The 19,304-nt window shown below is 41.5% G+C and overlaps 1 protein-coding gene across 2 annotated transcripts in view; it reads right to left on the bottom strand.

Annotated features, from left to right (window-relative positions):
* GAREM1 (GRB2 associated regulator of MAPK1 subtype 1) overlaps nt 1-19,304 on the bottom strand; it is a 236,734-nt gene that overhangs the window by 24,724 nt on the left and 192,706 nt on the right. For both annotated transcript variants that reach the window (XM_005224060.5, XM_002697684.6), the window contains exon 4: nt 4,313-5,485. In XM_005224060.5, the coding sequence (XP_005224117.1) occupies nt 4,313-5,485 (1,173 nt within the window). The remainder of the gene's footprint in view (nt 1-4,312; nt 5,486-19,304) is intronic.

The raw sequence follows: 19,304 nt of genomic DNA, 5'->3' as shown, positions 1-19,304 counted from the left end.
CCCTGTAGATCCTAATAAGACCAGGCCATGGGCTGTTGCCAAGAAGAATTCATTCACCAATTACCAGCTTTGTTTCTTTTCATAAGAAAGATATTCTTTGACTCTGTTCTGTTACTCCAGTATCTTCTGTTACTGAAGACCTGATGGGATTTGTCACTTTCCCAGATCACCTTACTTGAAAATGGCCTCACAGGGAAGCTTATTACCGTCTTCAATTATTGGAAGGATAGCTGTGAGACACATGGCCCATCTCTCTCCCTGGACCCACCCCACTGCCACTATCCAAAGGAGTTTTATTTAATTCTGTGGGAGCACTTGAATTTATGCCCCAATAAAGATCTCTTTTGAAAACTACAAGTCGAAGCCACATCTAACAGTCACGACATTCTCTGGATCCCATGCACATCCTAAAACTGGAAAACTTGTTTCATGGCCACAGAACCAATAAAATATATGACTTCATTCGAAATGCCTAATTCTTAAAAAAGGAAAATAAAGTAATTTCAGGTGTTTATAAAAAGTCTTTAGGATTGGAGCGTTCTATAAACACTGAATATGCTCTAAGAAGGTTCTCTTGTGTCGTAAGAAATTACAGCTTGGACTGGAGTACCAAACCTTTCATTCTGCTGTGAGATTTGCTTTCAGTTTCAAATTTAACTCTTAACATTTTTCTTTTAGGACCAAGGTCAAGATAGGGCCTCTTAATATTTATGCTCTTACTCATCTTCCATTAGCCACAGTGAAAACAAGCATCGCCAGTTTCCTACCTCAAGACTTGGTTACATAAATAACTGGGTGTGACCATATTGGATGAGTCAACCAGTCAGTCAACAAACAGGACTCCCCATTATGTGCCAGGTGGGAGCAGAGTTCTACAGGAAAAGTTCATGTGGTCACGTTCCCGTTGAAGAGAAGGACTCTAAGCTTCAAGCAACAGCAAATGTACAGCTGGGCCGAGCCAGTCCTGTAACTGCCCAAAGTACTTGCTAAGAGTACAGTACCTCTTACTTACCTCCCCTTACCTCTGATCTGTTTTTTGAGGAACACCATCTGACATGAATAAAAGAACCAAGGACTCTTGACTCCACCAAGAATTCCCCCAAATATTCTACACCCCCTTCTGGGTACAGGGACTTCTGGTCTTGTGCCTTAGTGCGTGCGTGCTAGTCATATCTGACTCTTTGAGACCCTACGGACTGTAGCCTGCCAGGGTCCTCTGTCCATAGAATTTTCCACGCAAGAATACTGGAATGGGTTGCCATTTTCTCCTCCAGGGGACCTTCTTGACCCAGGGATTGAACTCGAGTCTACTGTGTTTTCTGCATTGGCAGGCAGATAACTTATTGCTGAGTGACCCTGGAAGATTGTAAAGAGGAAGGGAACATGCAGACCTGCAATTTCTGGGGAGTTTTTATGTCCTGAGCAAACAGCTGGAGGTGGGTCTTCTCTCAGGAAAGCTTTGCTGCAGTGAGGGGTCTGCCTCGACAGCTCCAGCACAAAGTCCTACCTGGTGTCCAGGGCCTTGCAGCCACCACTGCCCTTCACCCTCCCTTTTCAGCCCTACTTCACCTGCCCAGCAGAACTGCGTTTTTCTCATCCTCCCCTGCCTCTGCTCAGGTCATTCTGTCTGGAATATCCTTCCTTCTCATCTCTCTGCTCTTCCCATTCACCTGCACACCCTCAGGTTTCCCATTCACGTGTACACCCTCAGCTCATCTGAAATGCCATGATCTCCATGAAAGCTTCTCCTGCCCAACCAGAAATTTTTCTTCTCTGAACTCTCCCACATTTTAACCTCCATAGTTGTCCTCTCTTTTCACCTGTTACCTTCCCTGCTGCTGCTACTGCTGCTAAGTCGCTTCAGTCGTGTCCGACTCTGTTCGACCCCATAGACAGCAGCCCACCAGGCCTCCCCGTCCCTGGGATTCTCCAGGCAAGAACACTGGAGTGGGTTGCCATTTCCTTCTCCAATGCGTGAAAGTGAAGTTGCTCAGTCGTGTCTGACTCTTAGTGACCCCATGGACTGCAGCCTTCCAGGCTCCTCCGTCCATGGGATTTTCCAGGCAAAAGTACTAGAGTGGGGTGCCATTGCCTTCTGCTGCTGCTAAGTTGCTTCAGTCGTGTCCGACTCTGTGCGACCTCATAGATGGCAGCCCACCAGGCTCCCCATCCCTGGGATTCTCCAGGCAAGAACACTGGAGTGGGTTGCCATTTCCTTCTCCAATGCATGAAAGTGAAAAGTGAAAGTGAAGTCACTCAGTCATGCCCGACTCTTAGCGACCCCATGGACTGCAGCCTACCAGGCTCCTCCGTCCATGGGATTTTCCAGGCAAGAGTACCGCAGTGGGTTGCCATTGCCTTCTCCAAAAGGGAAAGCTACTGGAGTCCAAAATCATCATTTCTGGGGTTACTGATGGTGATTCTAGCATGTGTAGTATGTGGCCCAATAATTCCATGGTTTGAAGCAAAGCTTTACACAGCCTGGTGATTACAGAGGGGTGCCCTGAGGCCACATGGTGGGAGCAGAGTGGATAGGACTATGGGGAGAACCCTAGCCCTCCAATCTGTCCTTCAGTCAGATGGGTTTTGACTGTAATTCTTCTATTTATTGTGATTCATATAAGTTTTCCTTTAAAAAAGAAATTCTACTAGAGATAGAAAAAAAGGAAACCACTGCCATAGATACTATCAAATAAATGAACAGAATTATATCCAATGCCTTGAGTACTTTTTCCCTTCAGATATAATGAAATCCATGATAAAAAAAAAGTCAGGCAAGGTTCAGAGTGCCTGTCAATCAAAAACATGGTCAAAACAGAGGCCCTTTCTCCTCTCCTATATGATCCTTTTCCATTATAATTTGACAGATGCCTTCTCAAGCTCTGAGTGAGCTGTGTTTGAGGTGGTGAACAAAACCACGTTGGGCCTGGTTCTGCTCTGAGCATCACACCTGTGATGCTCTGATCTCAATGCATGTGGGTGAGCGCACTTATGATGCTCTGATCTCAATGTGTGTGCGTGAGCACACCCATGACACTGTGATCTCAATGAGTGTGTGTGAGCACATCCATAACATTCTGATCTCAATGCATGTGGGTGAGTACACCCATGATGCTCTGATCTCAATGAGTGTGGGTGAAGACACTCAAGAAGCTCTGATTTCAATGCATGTGCGTGAGCACACCCATGATGCTCTGATCTAAGTGCGTGTGCACATCCATGATGCTCGGATCTCAATGCATGTATGTGAGCACACCCATGACACTCTGATCTCAATGTGTGTGAGTGAGCACACCCATGATGCTTTGATCTCAATGTGTGTGCATGAGCACACCCATGATGCTCTGATCTCAATGAGTGTGGGTGAGACACTCAAGACGCTCTGATTTCAATGCGTGTGCATGAGCACACCCATGATGCTCAGATCTCAATGAGTGTGCATGAGCACACCCATGATGCTCGGATCTCAATGAGTGTGCACAAGCACACCCATGATGCTCGGATCTCAATGTGTGTGTGTGTGAACACATCCACGACACTCTGGTCTCAATGTAACTTCGAAGAGAGAACTACAAATCATGCTGACAGACATCTCTTGATCCTTCTCCCCCACCAAATAAATCTATTCCTTCAGTCTAAGTGGTGCTAATATCACTCTGCTGCTCAGGCTGCACATCTCAGAGTGTCTCCTGATTTCTCTCCTTCACTACTCACACCCAATTTATCAGTAATACTGCTAGTTGCATCTCTGAAATGTTCCCAAGCAGCTCATTTCTCCCTGCCATCTGCTGCTACCGACGGCTGGAGCTCAGGGCGTCATCATTCCATACCTGTTACCAAGTTCATACCTTTTCTCTACTCAGCCTTCTGCCCTCTCCTCCCTATTATCTGTACTCCAGGCAGCATGTTTAAACCTCTCTTAATAAAACTCTCTTGAGTTTCTTGGGAAGATTCCCCTGGAGGAGGAAGTGGCAACCCACTCCAGTATTCTTGCCTGGGAAATCCCATGGCCAGAGGAGCCTGGTGGGCTATATAGTCCATGGAGTCGCAAAGAGTCAGACATGACTGAGCAACACACACACACACACACATCTCATCAAACATAAAGTTAAACTCTAACTCCCAACTGGTAAAAAAAAAAAAAAAAAAAAATCCACCAAGTATTTCTATTTCTCTCCAAATTCAGCAAATTGCTCATTCTGATCACCTTGCATTGGGGAGTTTTCCTTTCTTTAAGAAAGAAAGTAAATTAGCAGAAGACTGAGCAGAGAGACAGAACTGGCCCATCACCACCAAAACAGAAAGGACTCACGGCTTCGGATTTGGGAGGCACTGGAGGCGGAGGTAGGGCGATCTCTGCAGATTTCACTGCTGCACCCAGCGCTCCGGGCACAGGAAGGGGAGAGGTTGCACACTTGGACCGGACAGAACCTCGAAACTGGTCGCATCTGCTCTTCTCGCTCAGGGAGCGAGTGAGAGGCTGATGGCTGGGCTTGCCTTCCTCCAGCCACAGCTCTTCATAAGGAAGTTCTGACTTCCCTGCCATGCCTGCAGATTCTTCACCAGCTTCTGGGAAAAGGTAGTCGCTCCCGCTGTCCCCCGAGTCCTGATAGGGTAGGATGTCGTGAGGAAAGGGGGCCCACTCTCCTCCCAGGTCCCTGCAGCCGTGGAGGTTCACCTCGCTGTTGCCATGGAGATTGTTGCCATACACACAGACCGAGAGCCGGTGGAAGGACTGGGTGAGCTCATCGCGAGCGTAGCTAAGGGAATTGGGCACGTGGTTATGGCCGGCACACCGGCCTTTCTTGGGGCTCTTACAGTCCTCGTTCCAGTCGGTTTTCACGTCGCGGACTGCCCGTGAATACTCATCGATGTCGAACTGTTCTTGGCAGATACCCAGCCAGTGATGGACCAGGGTTTCAGGCCATCCCTCTCCCTTGACCAGGTGTTCCGGGAGGCTAAACTTGGGGACGGTCAAGTGCAAAGGGAAGTGCATAGGGAGGATCTTGTTGTTCCGCAGCACACAGCAGACCACCACTGTCTTGGTCTGGATGTTCACAAACTTGTAGCGGTGCCCCTCGCGGATGAAGTGGAGGTCATACGGGTTTCTGGGCGGTGGGCTGGGCACCGTCACGTTCACGGGGAGCCTGGTTTTCTCCACGATGTTGCGGATGGTATGCTCGCCCTCCTGCATCTGAAGCTCCAGGGGGCTCCGGGTGCTAAACCTGCCCTTGCACTGGAACGGGAGGCTGATGCTCTCGTTGGTCCGGTGATTCATGCAAATGAGGCAGGGCATCTTGCCTTTTCCCAGCTTGCTGATGGAGTTGAGTTTCCCAATCTTTTTGAAGATGGTGTTGAGTCGCGACTTCTCCTTGAAAGTCTTTGCATAAAGGATTTCTGCCTGGCCCATTAGAGTGAGTTCATCTCCCGTACACAGGGTGATGTTGTAAACTTCGGTGTCTTCATTGCATTCACCCGAAGCAACCTACAATAGGATAAATCAAATTTCAGGGCTGTTTTCTTCAGTTTATTCACACAGAGAAGTAGAAAACTTGATATTAAGACAGATGGGCATGCACAAAGGAAAATGCTGTTTTTAATACTAAATTTAGACACTCCATTTTTCCTATAATATTTATGTGGCTAACAATAACAGGATGATGTTAGTTTTTAGACTTTTAAAAACTTTTTAAAAACTTTTTTTCCTGAAGAACAAGGTACTTTGTATTCCTTAGTAAAATTTTGAGAAATACAGAAGATAAACATAAAAAAAAGTAACACCCACGAGCCTGATGACTATGGTTAATGGTTTGATAAACATGCTTCTAGTTTCTTTTTCTATGTATTCTACCATGTAGATAATTATATTGAGACCTTAATTTTATCACTGTATTTTTTTCAATTATACAAATACTTCCATAAATACTAATAGGTAGAAAATAGGTAGAAAAAGTAGAAAATATCTTTTAAACTATTAAAATTCTACTAATTTTTTACCTTTAAAGTTTTGCTAATTTTATTAAATTTTCTAAAGTTGGGACAAAGGATTTAAGAAATGTCTCATTTCTCCTATTCTTTTATTATACAAACTACTCACATTCACTAGAATTATTAGAAAATACAGATATAAAAATGAGCAAATTCTATACAACCTGACCAATCACTAAAAATAACTTGTTAACAATTTTATAAAAACGAAAGAAAAGACAAGATGGGAGAGTAGAAGGACGTGAGTACAACTTCTTATGAAACACCAAAGTCACACCTAACCGAGAATGGTGGTGGTGGTGGTGTAGTTGCTAAGTCATGTCTGAGCCTTGCAACCCCGTGGACTGTAGCCCGCCAGGCTCCTCTGTCCATGGGATTTTCCAGGCAAGAATACTGGAGTGGGTTGCCATTGCCTTCTCCAGGGGATCTTCCTGACCCAGGAATTGAACCGGTGTCTCCTGCACTGCAGGCAGAGTCTTTTACCACCTGAGCTACGAGGGACCATAGGCTAAAAAAAAACCCCCCAAACACTGGTTCATATATACAATGGAATACTAATCAGCCATGAAAAGGAATGAAATAATGCCATTTACAGCAACATGGACAGACTTGGAAATTATCCTACTAAATGAATTAGGTCAGACACAGACAATTTATCATATGATACTGCTTACATGTGGAATCTAAAAACACACGTGCCACAAATGAACTTACTTATAACACAGAAACAGACTTAAAGAACGAACTCATGGTTACCAGGAGGGAAGGGCCAGGGGTGAGGGGTCGGGCAACTGGGAGGTTCAGACGGACATGTGTACACTGCTATACTGAAAATGGACAACCAACAAGGACCTGCTATACAGCACAGGGAACTCAGCTCAACATTCTGCAATAATCTGAGTGCGAAGAAAGAATAGATAGCATGTATATGTACAACCTAATCACTTTGCTGTACACTTAAAAGTAACACAAAATTGTTAATCAACTCTATTTTAATATAAAAATTAAAAATTCTTGAGTGATGTTTTAAGCAAAACTAATATTACTATGCTTATTGCACCAAACTCAAAAATTTAAATTCCTGTTCTAAAAAAAGAAAGAAGTGTATTAGTCTATCTCAGGGATATATATTTATATACAATTTTACTGCTCTGCTTCTCACTGTAATTTGTCCATTTTCCTGTATATATACTCCATTAATATCAATACTGACCTAACACATTCCATTATATCTGGATATGCCTTATTTGACCAATTCCCTACTGTTAGGCAGATGGGATTTCCCAATTTTTAACAATTATAAATAGTACTGCAATAAAGATTTTACACTTATTTCCTTAGGATAAAGTCGCAGAAACAGAATGCATGAACAAAGCTGTGTATATATATTTGAAAGGTCTAATATGTGTTGCTCACTGCATTGGGTTGGCCAAAAAGTTTGTTCAGGTTTTTCTGTAAGATGTAATGAAAAACCCGAATAAACTTTTTGGCCAGCCCAATACTTCTGGTGTATTACGCGTGTGTGTGCTAAATCAGGAGTGTTACACACATTCATATTTCTGATTTATGAGGTTGTTTCCCCATACCCATGCTGACTAAGTTTAATGCTTAGCAGTATTAAAGGTAATGCATGCAACCTGCATTTATTTACGCTTGTGAAAGTTTTCTGATATTTATCAGGATTTAGTTTTTCTTTTGTGAGCTGCCTCCTTGTGTCCCTCACCCATTTCTTCTATTGTGACGGTTGTCTTTTCTTCTTACGATTTATGTGTCTATTCATGGGTGCACTGGGTCTTGGCTGCTGTGCCCGGGCTTTCTCTAGTTGCAGTGAGCAGGGGCTACTCTTCGTTGCGGTGGCTTCTCTTGCTGCTGGAGCATGGGCTCCAGCAATTGAGGCATTTGGGCTTAGCAGTTGTGGTGGACTGGGCTCAGCTGCTCCAAGGCACACGGCTCTTCCCGGACCAGGGATGACCCTGTGTCCCCTACACTGGCAGATGGACTCTTAACCCCTGGACCACCATGGAAGCCCTGTGATGGTCATCTTACTGACTGCTTTTTATGCAAGGTGAATGTCATTTATGCTATATATTTCCTAATATGTTGCCTGAATTTCAATTCTATGGTTTTAGTTTTGTTTTTTTTTAATGTAGCAAACATTTTAAAAGATTTCCTTTGAGAGTCCATTCTTGGGTATTATGCTCCTTCTTTGGTGTTATGTTCCTTCATATCTGGTGTTATGCACCAGATACAGATCAGTGGTTCCAATCAAGGTGTGGTTTTCTCCCCTCCCCAACTCCCTGGGTGTCCTAAGACATTCCAGATTGCCATGACTGTGAGGGTGCTGTTTACATCTAGTGGGCAGAGATGAAGAATGGTGCTGAAAATGCTTACAAGGCACAGGACAGCCCCCACAGCACAGATTCATCCAGTCCAACTTTCACGATTGCTCAGGATAAGAAATGCTGATATCATTAACTAATATTTTCTTCTGCTATTTTGATGGTTTCATTTATTAAATATTTATCTTATTTACATAAAATTTCCTTGGATTATTTAAGATAGGGCTTTAAATTTTTAAATAGCTAACTTAGTATCCAGTACATTTCCAAATAACCATCCCTTTCATCTCAGTTTTGAAGTGCCACATTTATCTTATATTAAACTTATAAAACACATACATTCAAATACATATATTTTTTCCTAATGACCTTTCTGCCTATTTTCACATCATAACAATGTTGTTTTAATTTCTATATCCTTATCATACATTTTAAGATCTGATAAACAATAGCCCTCACTTGTGGTTATTCCAAAAACTCAAAGTTTTTGGATAGAAAGAGAAAAGAGAATCAAAATCAAAAGTCAAGTAACAGACTTTATTTTCCAGAACAGACTAAGTTTAATGTATAAGGTATACCACCATCTTGTTTAAGAAAGAAGGAAAAGTTACTATACATGTATTTCTGCCTTTTTTTTTTAAAGGAACATAAGAAAAATAAACCAGAAAACAAGGAAATTGGTTACTTCCAGGAGGGAGGGGAGTGAGGAACCTGGGGGAAGGGACATGAGGGCAAGTGACACCGCTGTGAGTAAACCATGCTATAGAGTTTCGCCTGTTAGAAAGTGGGCTAATGGTCTACATATTAAAAAGAATAATAATAAAATTAACAAGAAATTACACAAAAACTGAATGCAAATGGAAATAGATGAACCCAACTGTATTTCAAATGAATAAACTAAAAAATAGCCCCAGAGACAGAGAAATAATCAAAGTGACTGTGGAACACTGACTATATAGTTCAGTTCAGTTCAGTCGCTCAGTCGTATCAGACTCTTTGCGACCCCATGAATCGCAGCATGCCAGGCCTCCCTGTCCATCACCAACTCCCAGAGTTTACTCAAACTCATGTCCATCGAGTCGGTGATGCCATCCAGCCATCTCGTCCTCTGTCGTCCCCTTTTCCTCCTGCCCCCAATCCCTCCCAGCATCAGGGTCTTTTCCAATGAGTCAACTCTTCAAATCAGGTGGCCAAAGTTGGAGTTTCAGCTATAGCATCAGTCCTTCCAATGAACACCCAGGACTGATATCCTTTAGAATGGACTGGTTGGATCTCCTTGCAGTCCAAGGGACTCAAGAATCTTCTCCAACACCACAGTTCAAAAGCATCAATTCTTCGGCGCTCAGCTTTCTTCATAGTCCAACTCTCACATCCATACATGACCACTGGAAAAACCATAGCCTTGACTAGACGGACCTTTGTTGGCAAAGTAACGTCTCTGCTTTTTAATATGCTATCTAGGTTGGTCATAACTTTCCTTCCAAGGAGTAAGCATCTTTTAATTTCATGGCTGCAATCACCATCTGCAGTGATTTTGGAGCCCCCAAAAATAGTCAGCCACTGTTTCCACTGTTTCCCCATCTATTTCCCATGAAGTGATGGGACCAGATGCCATGATCTTAAGTTTTCTGAATGTTGAGCTTTAAGCCAACTTTTTCACTCTCCTCTTTCACTTTCATCAAGAGGCTCTTTAGTTCTTCTTCACTTTCTGCCATAAGAGTGGTGTCATCTGCATATCTGAGGTTACTGATATTTCTCCTGGCAATCTTGATTCCAGCTTGTGCTTCTACCAGCCCAGCGTTTCTCATGATGTACTCTGCATATAAGTTAAATAAACAGGGTGACAATATACAGCCTTGACGTACTCCTTTTCCTACTTGGAATCAGTCTGTTGTTCCATGTCTAGTTCTAACTGTTGCTTCCTGACCTGCATATAGGTTTCTCAAGAGGCAGGTCAGGTAGTCTGGTATGCCCATCTCTTTCAGAATTTTCCAGTTTATTGTGATCCACACAGTCAAAGGCTTTGGCATAATCAATAAAGCAGAAATAGATGTTTTTCTGGAAATCTCTTGCTTTTTTGATGATCCAGAGGATGTTGGCAATTTGATCTCTGGTTCCTCTGCCTTTTCTAAAAACAGCTTGAACATCTGGAAGTTCACGGTTCACGTATTGCTAAAGCCTGGCTTGGAGAATTTTGAGCATTACTTTACTAGTGTGTGAGATGAGTGCAATTGTGTGGCAGTTTGAGCATTCTTTGGCATTGCCTTTCTTTGGGATTGGAATGCAAACTGACCTTTTCCAGTCCTGTGGCCACTGCTGAGTTTTCCCAATTTGCTGGCATATTGAGTGCAGCACTTTCAAAGCATCATCTTTTAGGATTTGAAATAGCTCAACTGGGACTCCATCACCTCCACTAGCTTTGTTGATGCTTTCTAAGGCCCACCTGACTTAACATTCCAGGATATCTGGCTCTAGGTGAGTGCTCACACCATCGTGATTATCTTGGTTTGAATATCTTTTTTGTACAGTTCTTCTGTGTATTCTTGCCACCTCTTCAATATCTTCTGCTTCTGTTAGGACCATACCACTTCTGTCCTTTATTGAACCCATCTTTGCATGAAATGTTCCCTTGGTATCTCTAAATTTTCTTGAAGAGATTTCTAGTCTTTCCCATTCTGTTGTTTTTCTCTATTTGCACTGATCGCTGAGGAAGGCTTTCTTATCTCTCCTTGCTATTCTTTGGAACTCTGCATTCAGATGCTTATATCTTTCCTTTTCTCCTTTGCTTTTCGCTTCTCTTCTTTTCACAGCTATTTGTAAGGCCTCTCTAGAGCCATTTTGCTTTTTTGCATTTCTTTTTCTTGGGGATGGTCTTGATCCCTGTCTTCTGTACAGTGTCACAAACCTCCGTCCATAGTTCATCAGGCACTCTGTCTATCAGATCTAGTCCCTTAAATCTATTTCTTACTTCCACTGTAGAATCATAAGGGATTTGATTTAGGTCATACCTGAATGGTCTAGTGGTTTTCCCTACTTTCTTCAATTTAAGTCTGAATTTGGCAATAAGGAGTTCATGATCTGAGCCACAGTCAGCTCCTGGTCTTGTTTTTGCTAACTGTATAGAGCTTCTCCATCTTTGGCTGCAGAGAATATAATCAATCTGATTTCAGTGTTGACCATCTGGTGTCCATGTGTAGAGTTGTCTTGTTGGAAGAGGGTGTTGGAAAAACAAAAGACTGACCAAGATTGTGTTCTTTTTAGGAGATTTGTTTTGCATAGAGGTATAGGGACAGTGAATCTGAAACAACTTTACATGTGTTGTAGGATTGAACAAATGAGTAAATGTGTCCATAGTTTGGGAGTTTTCACTGTGGCAGGGGAGACAGAAGTATGGAATTGAGAAAAACAAAGAACTCCAAGGGGTTGGACTGGAATTGAAGGCATTAGTATGAACTCATAATTTTAAGAACACACACACACAAACACACGTTACTTGGTTTTGTCCTTTCAAAGAGATTACAAGCAAAGACTTCACTATCACCATTTCTCATTAAAAGGAACCAGGGCTCCTGGAATAAGTGACTGATTCCAAGGCTAGGGTAAGAAAGATACAAGATGAGCTGGGAATGTTCTGTTGTGCTGGGAAGTAAAGAAATGCTCTTAAGATGATGGGATCCTGTCAGAAGGATACAGGAACCAGCCTGAATTAGCCCCCATTGGTCCATATTGTTAATAAAAAATGAATGAATGAAAAAAATGAGTGGGGTAAAACCTGACACATGTAGAGAAGTGGTGGGGCTGGAAAAATTATAATTTTGTACTTATTACAGTAAAGATTATATGCTGCTGCGGCTGCTGCTGCTAAGTTGCTTCAGTCGTGTCCGACTCTGTGTGATCCCATAGATGGCAGCCCAAGAGGCTCCCCCGTCCCTGGGATTCTCCAGGTGAGAACACTGGAGTGGGTGAATCATTAATAATTACTGAATTTATAGAAGTTTGATTAAAGAGATGGTAATGAGGAAGATCTTAAAATGTCTTCGTCCAGAAGCTTAGGAATTGCCAGAGGAGAAAAAGTAATTGTAGAGGGTAGAAACAAGTGATAAAATCTAAACTCACCAAAAAGAAGCGTATTTCCATCACATACCTGTGGGTGTGACTCCCTGATAAGGTCAGAACCTCACTCATGTAACATTCCACCTACAAGGGCATTCATTAATGGAATCTAATCATGAGCAAGTATCAGACAAACCCCAAATGAGACATATTCTGTAAAATATCTAGTGTGTATTCTTAAAAAACATCCATGTGATGAAAAACAAAGAAAAGTTGAAGAACTGTTCCAGATTAAAGTGAAAGACAGAAATGAAAAGTAAATGTAACACATGATTCTGGAATGAATTCTGTACTGAAAGAAAAAAATGCTATAAAGTACTATATTGGGACACTTGGCAAAGTTAGAATATAGACTGTAAATAAAAGTACTGTTCTCAACGCACTGTGCTCACATAAGAAAATACCCTTATTCCTCAGAAATATACACTGATTACTAAGGGGCAAAGGGCATAAGGTATACAGTTCATTCTTGAATGGTTCAGAAAAGTGTAAGTTATACATATATATGTATATGTGGGCATACAGAATGATAAAACAAGTGTGCCAAATGCCAAGAGCTGGTGAATCGAAAGTGGTTAGGGAGATCTTATATTACTCCTGCAACAATTAAGACAGAAGTTATTTAAAAATAAAAACTTCAAAGAAAATATGACAACAAGAAATTTTAGATATTTTTTAGATATTAATCTATTTCTCCAGATGAACTTTATTTTTGGCTGTGCTGAGTCTTCATTGTGTGCGGGCTTTTTTCCCCCTAGTATCAGCGAACAGGGGCTAAACTCTAGTTCTGGTGCACAGGCTTCTCATTGTAGTGGCTTCTCTAGTTGCAGAGCATGGCCTCTAGGGCACGTGGGCTCTAGAGCACAGGCTCAATAGTTGTGGCACTTGGGCTTAGCTGTTCTGCAGCAAGTAGGGTCCTCCAGGACCAAACACTGAACCTGTCTCCTGCATCAGAGCCACCAGGGAAGCCCTCCCACCTGCCATGAACCTTAGAATCATCCTGTCCATGGTTTGCATTGGTAATTTTATTGGAAGCACATCTACATGGTGTTTTTTTTTTATATTGGAGAAGGCAATGGCACCCCACTCCAGTACTCTTGCCTGGAAAATCCCATGGATGGAGGAACCTGGTGGGCCGCAGTCCATGGGGTCGCTAGGAGTCAGACACGACTGAGCGACTTCACTTTCACTTTTCACTTTCATGCACTGGAGAAGGAAATGGCAACCCACTCCAGTGTTCTTGCCTGGAGAATCCCAGGGACAGGGGAGCCTGGTGGGCTGCCGTCTCTGGGGTCACACTGAGTCGGACACGACTGAAGCGACTTAGCAGCAGCAGCAGCAGCAACATCATTATAGTCATATTTTCAAAGTCACATGAAAACTCTAATCATGTATTCAGATCTTTTATTTCCCTCTTGGGTATTTAAGTCTGCCTTTGTTATCAGTCCCTGAATATCACTGTTCATTTGTGTTGTTAAATATGCTTTGTTGATATTCTGTGTCCAGTAATTTTATTGTCATAGTTTTCCCAGTTCATTTTCTTGGGATTCCTAGGTGATTATATTACTGATTTGTCTTTCCAATTCTAGCTTTCTAAAAGTTTCTACAAAGAGATTTTATCTTTTACCAAATGCTGTTTCTGTATCCAATAAGGCAGTCACGTTTATTTTAAATTTTGATGTATGGATTTTATAACAGTATATTTCCAAATATTAAAGCAACCCTGTGCTGTGCTTAGTTGTTTAGTCGAGTCCGACTCTGGAACCCCATGGCCTGTAGCCCACCAGGTTCCTCTGTTCATGGGGATTCTCCAGACAAGAATACTAGAGTGGGTTGCCATGCCCTCCTCCAGGGGATCTTCCCAACCCAGGGATCGAACCCAGGTCTCCCACATTGCAGGTGGATTCTTTACCAGCTGAGCCACCAGGGAAGCCCCAAAACAACCCTACATGCCTGAAATAATCTCTGTGTGATCATGGTGGACTTAAAAGTATACTGCATGATTCTCCTAAACAGCATTTGATCTATAGGTGATGTACTGGGTTGGCCAAAAACTTTGTTTGGGATTTCCATTGCATCTTATGGAAGACACCAATGAACTTTTTGGCCGACCCAATATCGGTCACTGGTGAGATTAGCCTACGGTTCTATTTTATCTTTATCATGTTTAGTGTCAGGCTTACATTAAGCCTGAGATGGATTTTTTTCTTGTATGTTACCAAAGCATCTTGGGTAAAGTGACTGACATTCATATTGCTTAATCAGTAGTGATCATTATGTTCTTAGAGAACTAAGTAGTAAGAATCCTTGTAAATAATTTCTTACCCATTCCAGGTCATCTTTACATAATTTTAACCTTGGGCAAAAGCAGTCTGTCAATTAATAGCAGTGCTATAAAAAAACAGACAGTTCTGTTGCCTCTGGCCAGGAATTATTCTGAAGGAGGCATTATCAGCACATAAATGGCAGAACAGTATTGCTTTTAACAGGAGTTCAGTCTCCAAAGGTTTAAGATCCATTTTTGGGGACTCAAATAAGTTTTATAATTATTTTTTGACAAGACCTCAACTTAACTGTGTTTATTTTTGGACTCGGCATTCACGTGGACTTCTCTATATTGGAGTAAGTTTAGGAATTTAAATCAATAACAAATAAAATTTAACTTTTACTTGGAATACTTCAGATTTGTAGGAAAGTTGCAAAGACAGTACAGAGAGTTCCTGTATACACTTCACCTAGCTTCTTCTATTAACATCTTATAAAACCATGGCACTTTATCAAACTAAGACATGAACATTGGTATAGTCTATTAACTACATTATAAGCTTTATTTGGATTTCACCGAATTTTTCAACAAAGGTCCTTTTTCTGTTTCCAGACCAAAGCAGGATACCATATTGCACCCAGTTCTCTGTTCTGTGAATTTCTTGAACTTGCCTTGTTTCTTTATGATCTTGACAGTTTCCACCTGATTTTACAAATAAAGTTTTATTAGGACACTGCTATGCCCATTTGTTTCTGCACGGTCTGTGGCTGCCTTCACTCTCCACTGGCAATGCTGAGTAGCTGCAACAGAGACTGTATGGCCTGCAAACTCCAAACTACTCACTCTTTGTCCCTTTATAGAAAAAGTCTGCTGACCCCTGGTGATGAATAAATGAACCACAGCCTTAGGAAGGCAATGGCACCCCACTCCAGTACTCTTGCCTGGAAAATCCCATGGACGGAGGAGCCTGGTAGGCTACAGTCCACGGGGTCACAAAGAGTCGGACACGACTGAGCGATTTCACTCAGCCTTAGGAAATTAATTGGTACCATACTATCAATGGTGCAATACTAACAACTAAGCTACAACATGAATTTGAATCCTGTTTACTGTTAAGTAACCTTAGAAAAAGTTTTGCCATTTCGCTTTATTTATTATTTTTGGCCGTGCTGGATCTTCACTGTGGTGCTTGGGCTCTCCAGCTGTGGCACTTGGGCATGTGGATCTCAGCTTTCCAATCAGGGACTGAACCCATGTCCCTTGCACTGGAAGGCGAATTCTTAACATTGGACCACCAGGGAAGTCCTGTGTTTTACCTTTCTGAGTCTCAGTTTCCTCATCTGGAAAATGAGAACACCATCGGCTACTTCTCAAGCTTAATTACTGTAGGTAAACAACTTCCCACAGTGGTAAGCTCTCAGTAACTCAACAACTGTTATTATTACTTTTATTAACAATAATTCTTAACAGTTTTAATTCTTATAATTGTTTCACATTGCCTTTCCCATCTCTGTATTTTCATGCTGTTTTCTGTTTTCATGCACTACTGCTGTCAAGCCCAAACCACTATCTCTAAGCATTATCTTTCATTCTGTACCACAGAACTGCTCAAATTTTTATTGAATGTGTTATCCCGGAATAAAACTTAATGTCAGAATAGGGCCTGAAATATCATTACAGTTACATCCCAAAGGAAGTGAACATATTGAAATGATTCATAATACGCTGTTTTAGGATAAACTGGTCTCCAACAAGCTCAGATGCAGTGCTGTACTTCCTTTTTATTGGAACTTGGTAAAATAAAAACTTGGCAGTCCATCCATTTGGATCAGGTTAGAGACAGGGATGTTGAGAGAAAGGGTTCTCATGAGACTTGAGACACACATACACACACACACACGTACGTACGTTCACTCATACAACAAACTGTTTCCAGGGAACAGACAGGGAGCCAACAGTGCTTCTCAAACATGAGGGACTAAGAAGAAGAAACATCTCTTTCTAGCTTCTAGAGTCAGTAACTTTGGTACTATTTTTCCTTATTTACCTTTATAAACATACACCTTCCAGGATGAAAAAAATCATAGATCTGGTGAGTACTGCACACCAAATGAAACTGAAAGAGAATGTCCACATGCTTTGTGAGACAGAATTCACACAGATTAAACAGATCAAAACCGTCTTCAATAAATGTCACGCTCCGGGCGCACGCAACAGTTTTGTCTACAGATTCCTGTCTGTCTCTACTTCTAGAGGAAGTTACTCCTACTGCCATACATAAAAATGCATAACATATGTGCACACAATCTGTGATTCCAAGCTTCCAACTCTGATGTCACCGTTCACACTGGCAATTAGCTCTGCAAGTATTAGCAGACTAGCATACTGACCGATCTTGTGGTCACTGTCCGTGACAGAGGAAGGAGCTCATAAATAAGTGTTTTTCCTTTGGCAGCTGAGCCAAACAATCTCCTCTGGTTTCTACAGATGTGATTTATTTGCATAATTTCTTTAAGATTTTTTTTTTTTTTTAATAGCAAAAGAAACAGTGTGTTCTGTCTTAAGTGCTTGGGTATGCGTGCCTGGTTAACATTTCCAGTTTCAATGTTTCCTGAGAGGAAGTCATTCAAAGTGTGTTATCTAAACAACTCTAATAGGTCTAATCCAGGAAACTATCAGGGTTTTACTGTTCATAACACCATTCAGAGTTAATACCCCAGGGTCAAGCAACATTTAAAAACACTGACGTAAAATTTTACACACACACATACACACACACACACACTCTCTCTCTCTCTCACACACTCTCTCTCTCCCACCCCATTCCGCTCTTCTGTCTCTCTGGCTCTGTCAACAGGCAACATTTTCCCCTAAGAACAGTTCTTTTAGAGACTGACATGGAATAGACGTTAAAGTCGCAACTCTTGAAAAAAAAAAATCAGGATTGATCTGACTGATATTTGGTTAGACAATATTTGATCAATATTAGATCTTTTCCTCCCCAAACTTCAGTTTTTATAACTCTTTTCTATGGGAAAATGGAAGAAAACGGGAAGCAAAGGGCATCAAGAGTTAAGACAAATGTCAATCCTGAGTGTTTTATTTTTTTAAACAGGAAATAGGGCAAGGATGACAAGTACAATGGCCATGATTTAATTTGTAGCGGCGCAAAGGAGGGCTTGCCAACCGGTAGTTTTTCAGAGGAGGTCTCGAAACCACAGATGACAAAAAAAGCACTGGGCTGTCTTCAAACACTGAAATAATTAGCCTCACCATTGTATCCAATTTTATCGTTCTGAATGACTCTTGAAAATAAATGACATCTGACTCATGGTAAGGAAAAGATGCGATTTTTAAAAACTGGAAATTACAAATAAAAATTGGCCACCTCTAAATTCATTCGCTCTTCATTTTTAAAATTTGTTCTTACATCTGACAAAATTCAGGCTGCATAGTAATTGATAATTTCTGATCTCTCTGAAATGTAGCCAAAAAAAAGGCAGTGAAATAAAGGCCTCTGAGCAGCCAAAAAAGATATGACATAAGGGCTTACGGAAAAGCCTTTAAGGACCTTAATTTAGAGTACTTCCTCCTATCTAACTAAACTCTACCCGTAGAACTTGTTTCCAACCCACTGCAGAACAGAAGCGGTAATCGAAACGAAACTCGGACTCTTAAAGCAGGTATTCTAACAAACATAAGAGGCAACAATTTAAATGAGACCATAAAACACCTAATTCTTAGGGTATGGGGTTCTTTCCATTTAAAGGTAAAACTATACCGACCCAGAGATGAGAATGAGTTTAAATTTTGTTCAAGTACTTCTCTTTCAGATGATAGAAAGTAGAATCCATTTTAAGAAACTCAAAGAAAATTACAGTCATTTTGCACAGGATTTTTGTTATAATTCAGTTACCCCCAGAACGGGCTACCCTAAAATTAATCATGCTCCAAAAGTTCTAGAAGAGGTAGGAAATGCCAGAGCAAATGAGCCCTATCCATTAAAAAAAAAAAAAAAAATCACAGGGGGAAAACACCTGTCTGACATCATTAAAAACATACAAAACGAGAAGGATTCCTTTTCTGAATGGTCAAGACAGAAACTAGGACTGGGATAGTAAACTAGGAATGATGTGACCACCATGACTGATCTATGCTTTTAATATAGTAAAACAAAACAACCAAAAAACTCAGAATTCAGTTCCACTGTTTTGTATTACTGTACAGGATGACCGTAGGATGGCCCATGTACCCAGAGTAAAGTCTAGCCATAAACTGTTTTGCCTTTTAAAAGACAAACACAGGACTTCCCTGGTGGTCCAGTGGTTACAAATCTGCCTGCCAAGGTAGAGGGGCAGGGGTTTGATCCCTGGTCTGGGAAGATCTCACACGCTGAGGAGCCACCAAGCCCGTGTGCCACAACAAAGACCCACTGCAGCCAAAATTAAATAAATAAATTTGTTTTAAAAAGTAAAGATAAACATGATCGGAGAGATGGCAGGGAATAAAATAATTATGACAAGGGTTAGAATCAAGAGCAGCCCAAACCCTCTTCATGAGTGTATTTTCAAGGCCTTGTCTGTAGTGTGTTCTAAGAT

This window comes from Bos taurus, chromosome 24 (genome assembly GCF_002263795.3).
Source record: "Bos taurus isolate L1 Dominette 01449 registration number 42190680 breed Hereford chromosome 24, ARS-UCD2.0, whole genome shotgun sequence".
NCBI classification, from domain to species: domain Eukaryota; kingdom Metazoa; phylum Chordata; class Mammalia; order Artiodactyla; family Bovidae; genus Bos; species Bos taurus.
Note: the sequence above shows the minus strand (reverse complement) of the source record. Positions and strands in the feature narration are given on the sequence as shown.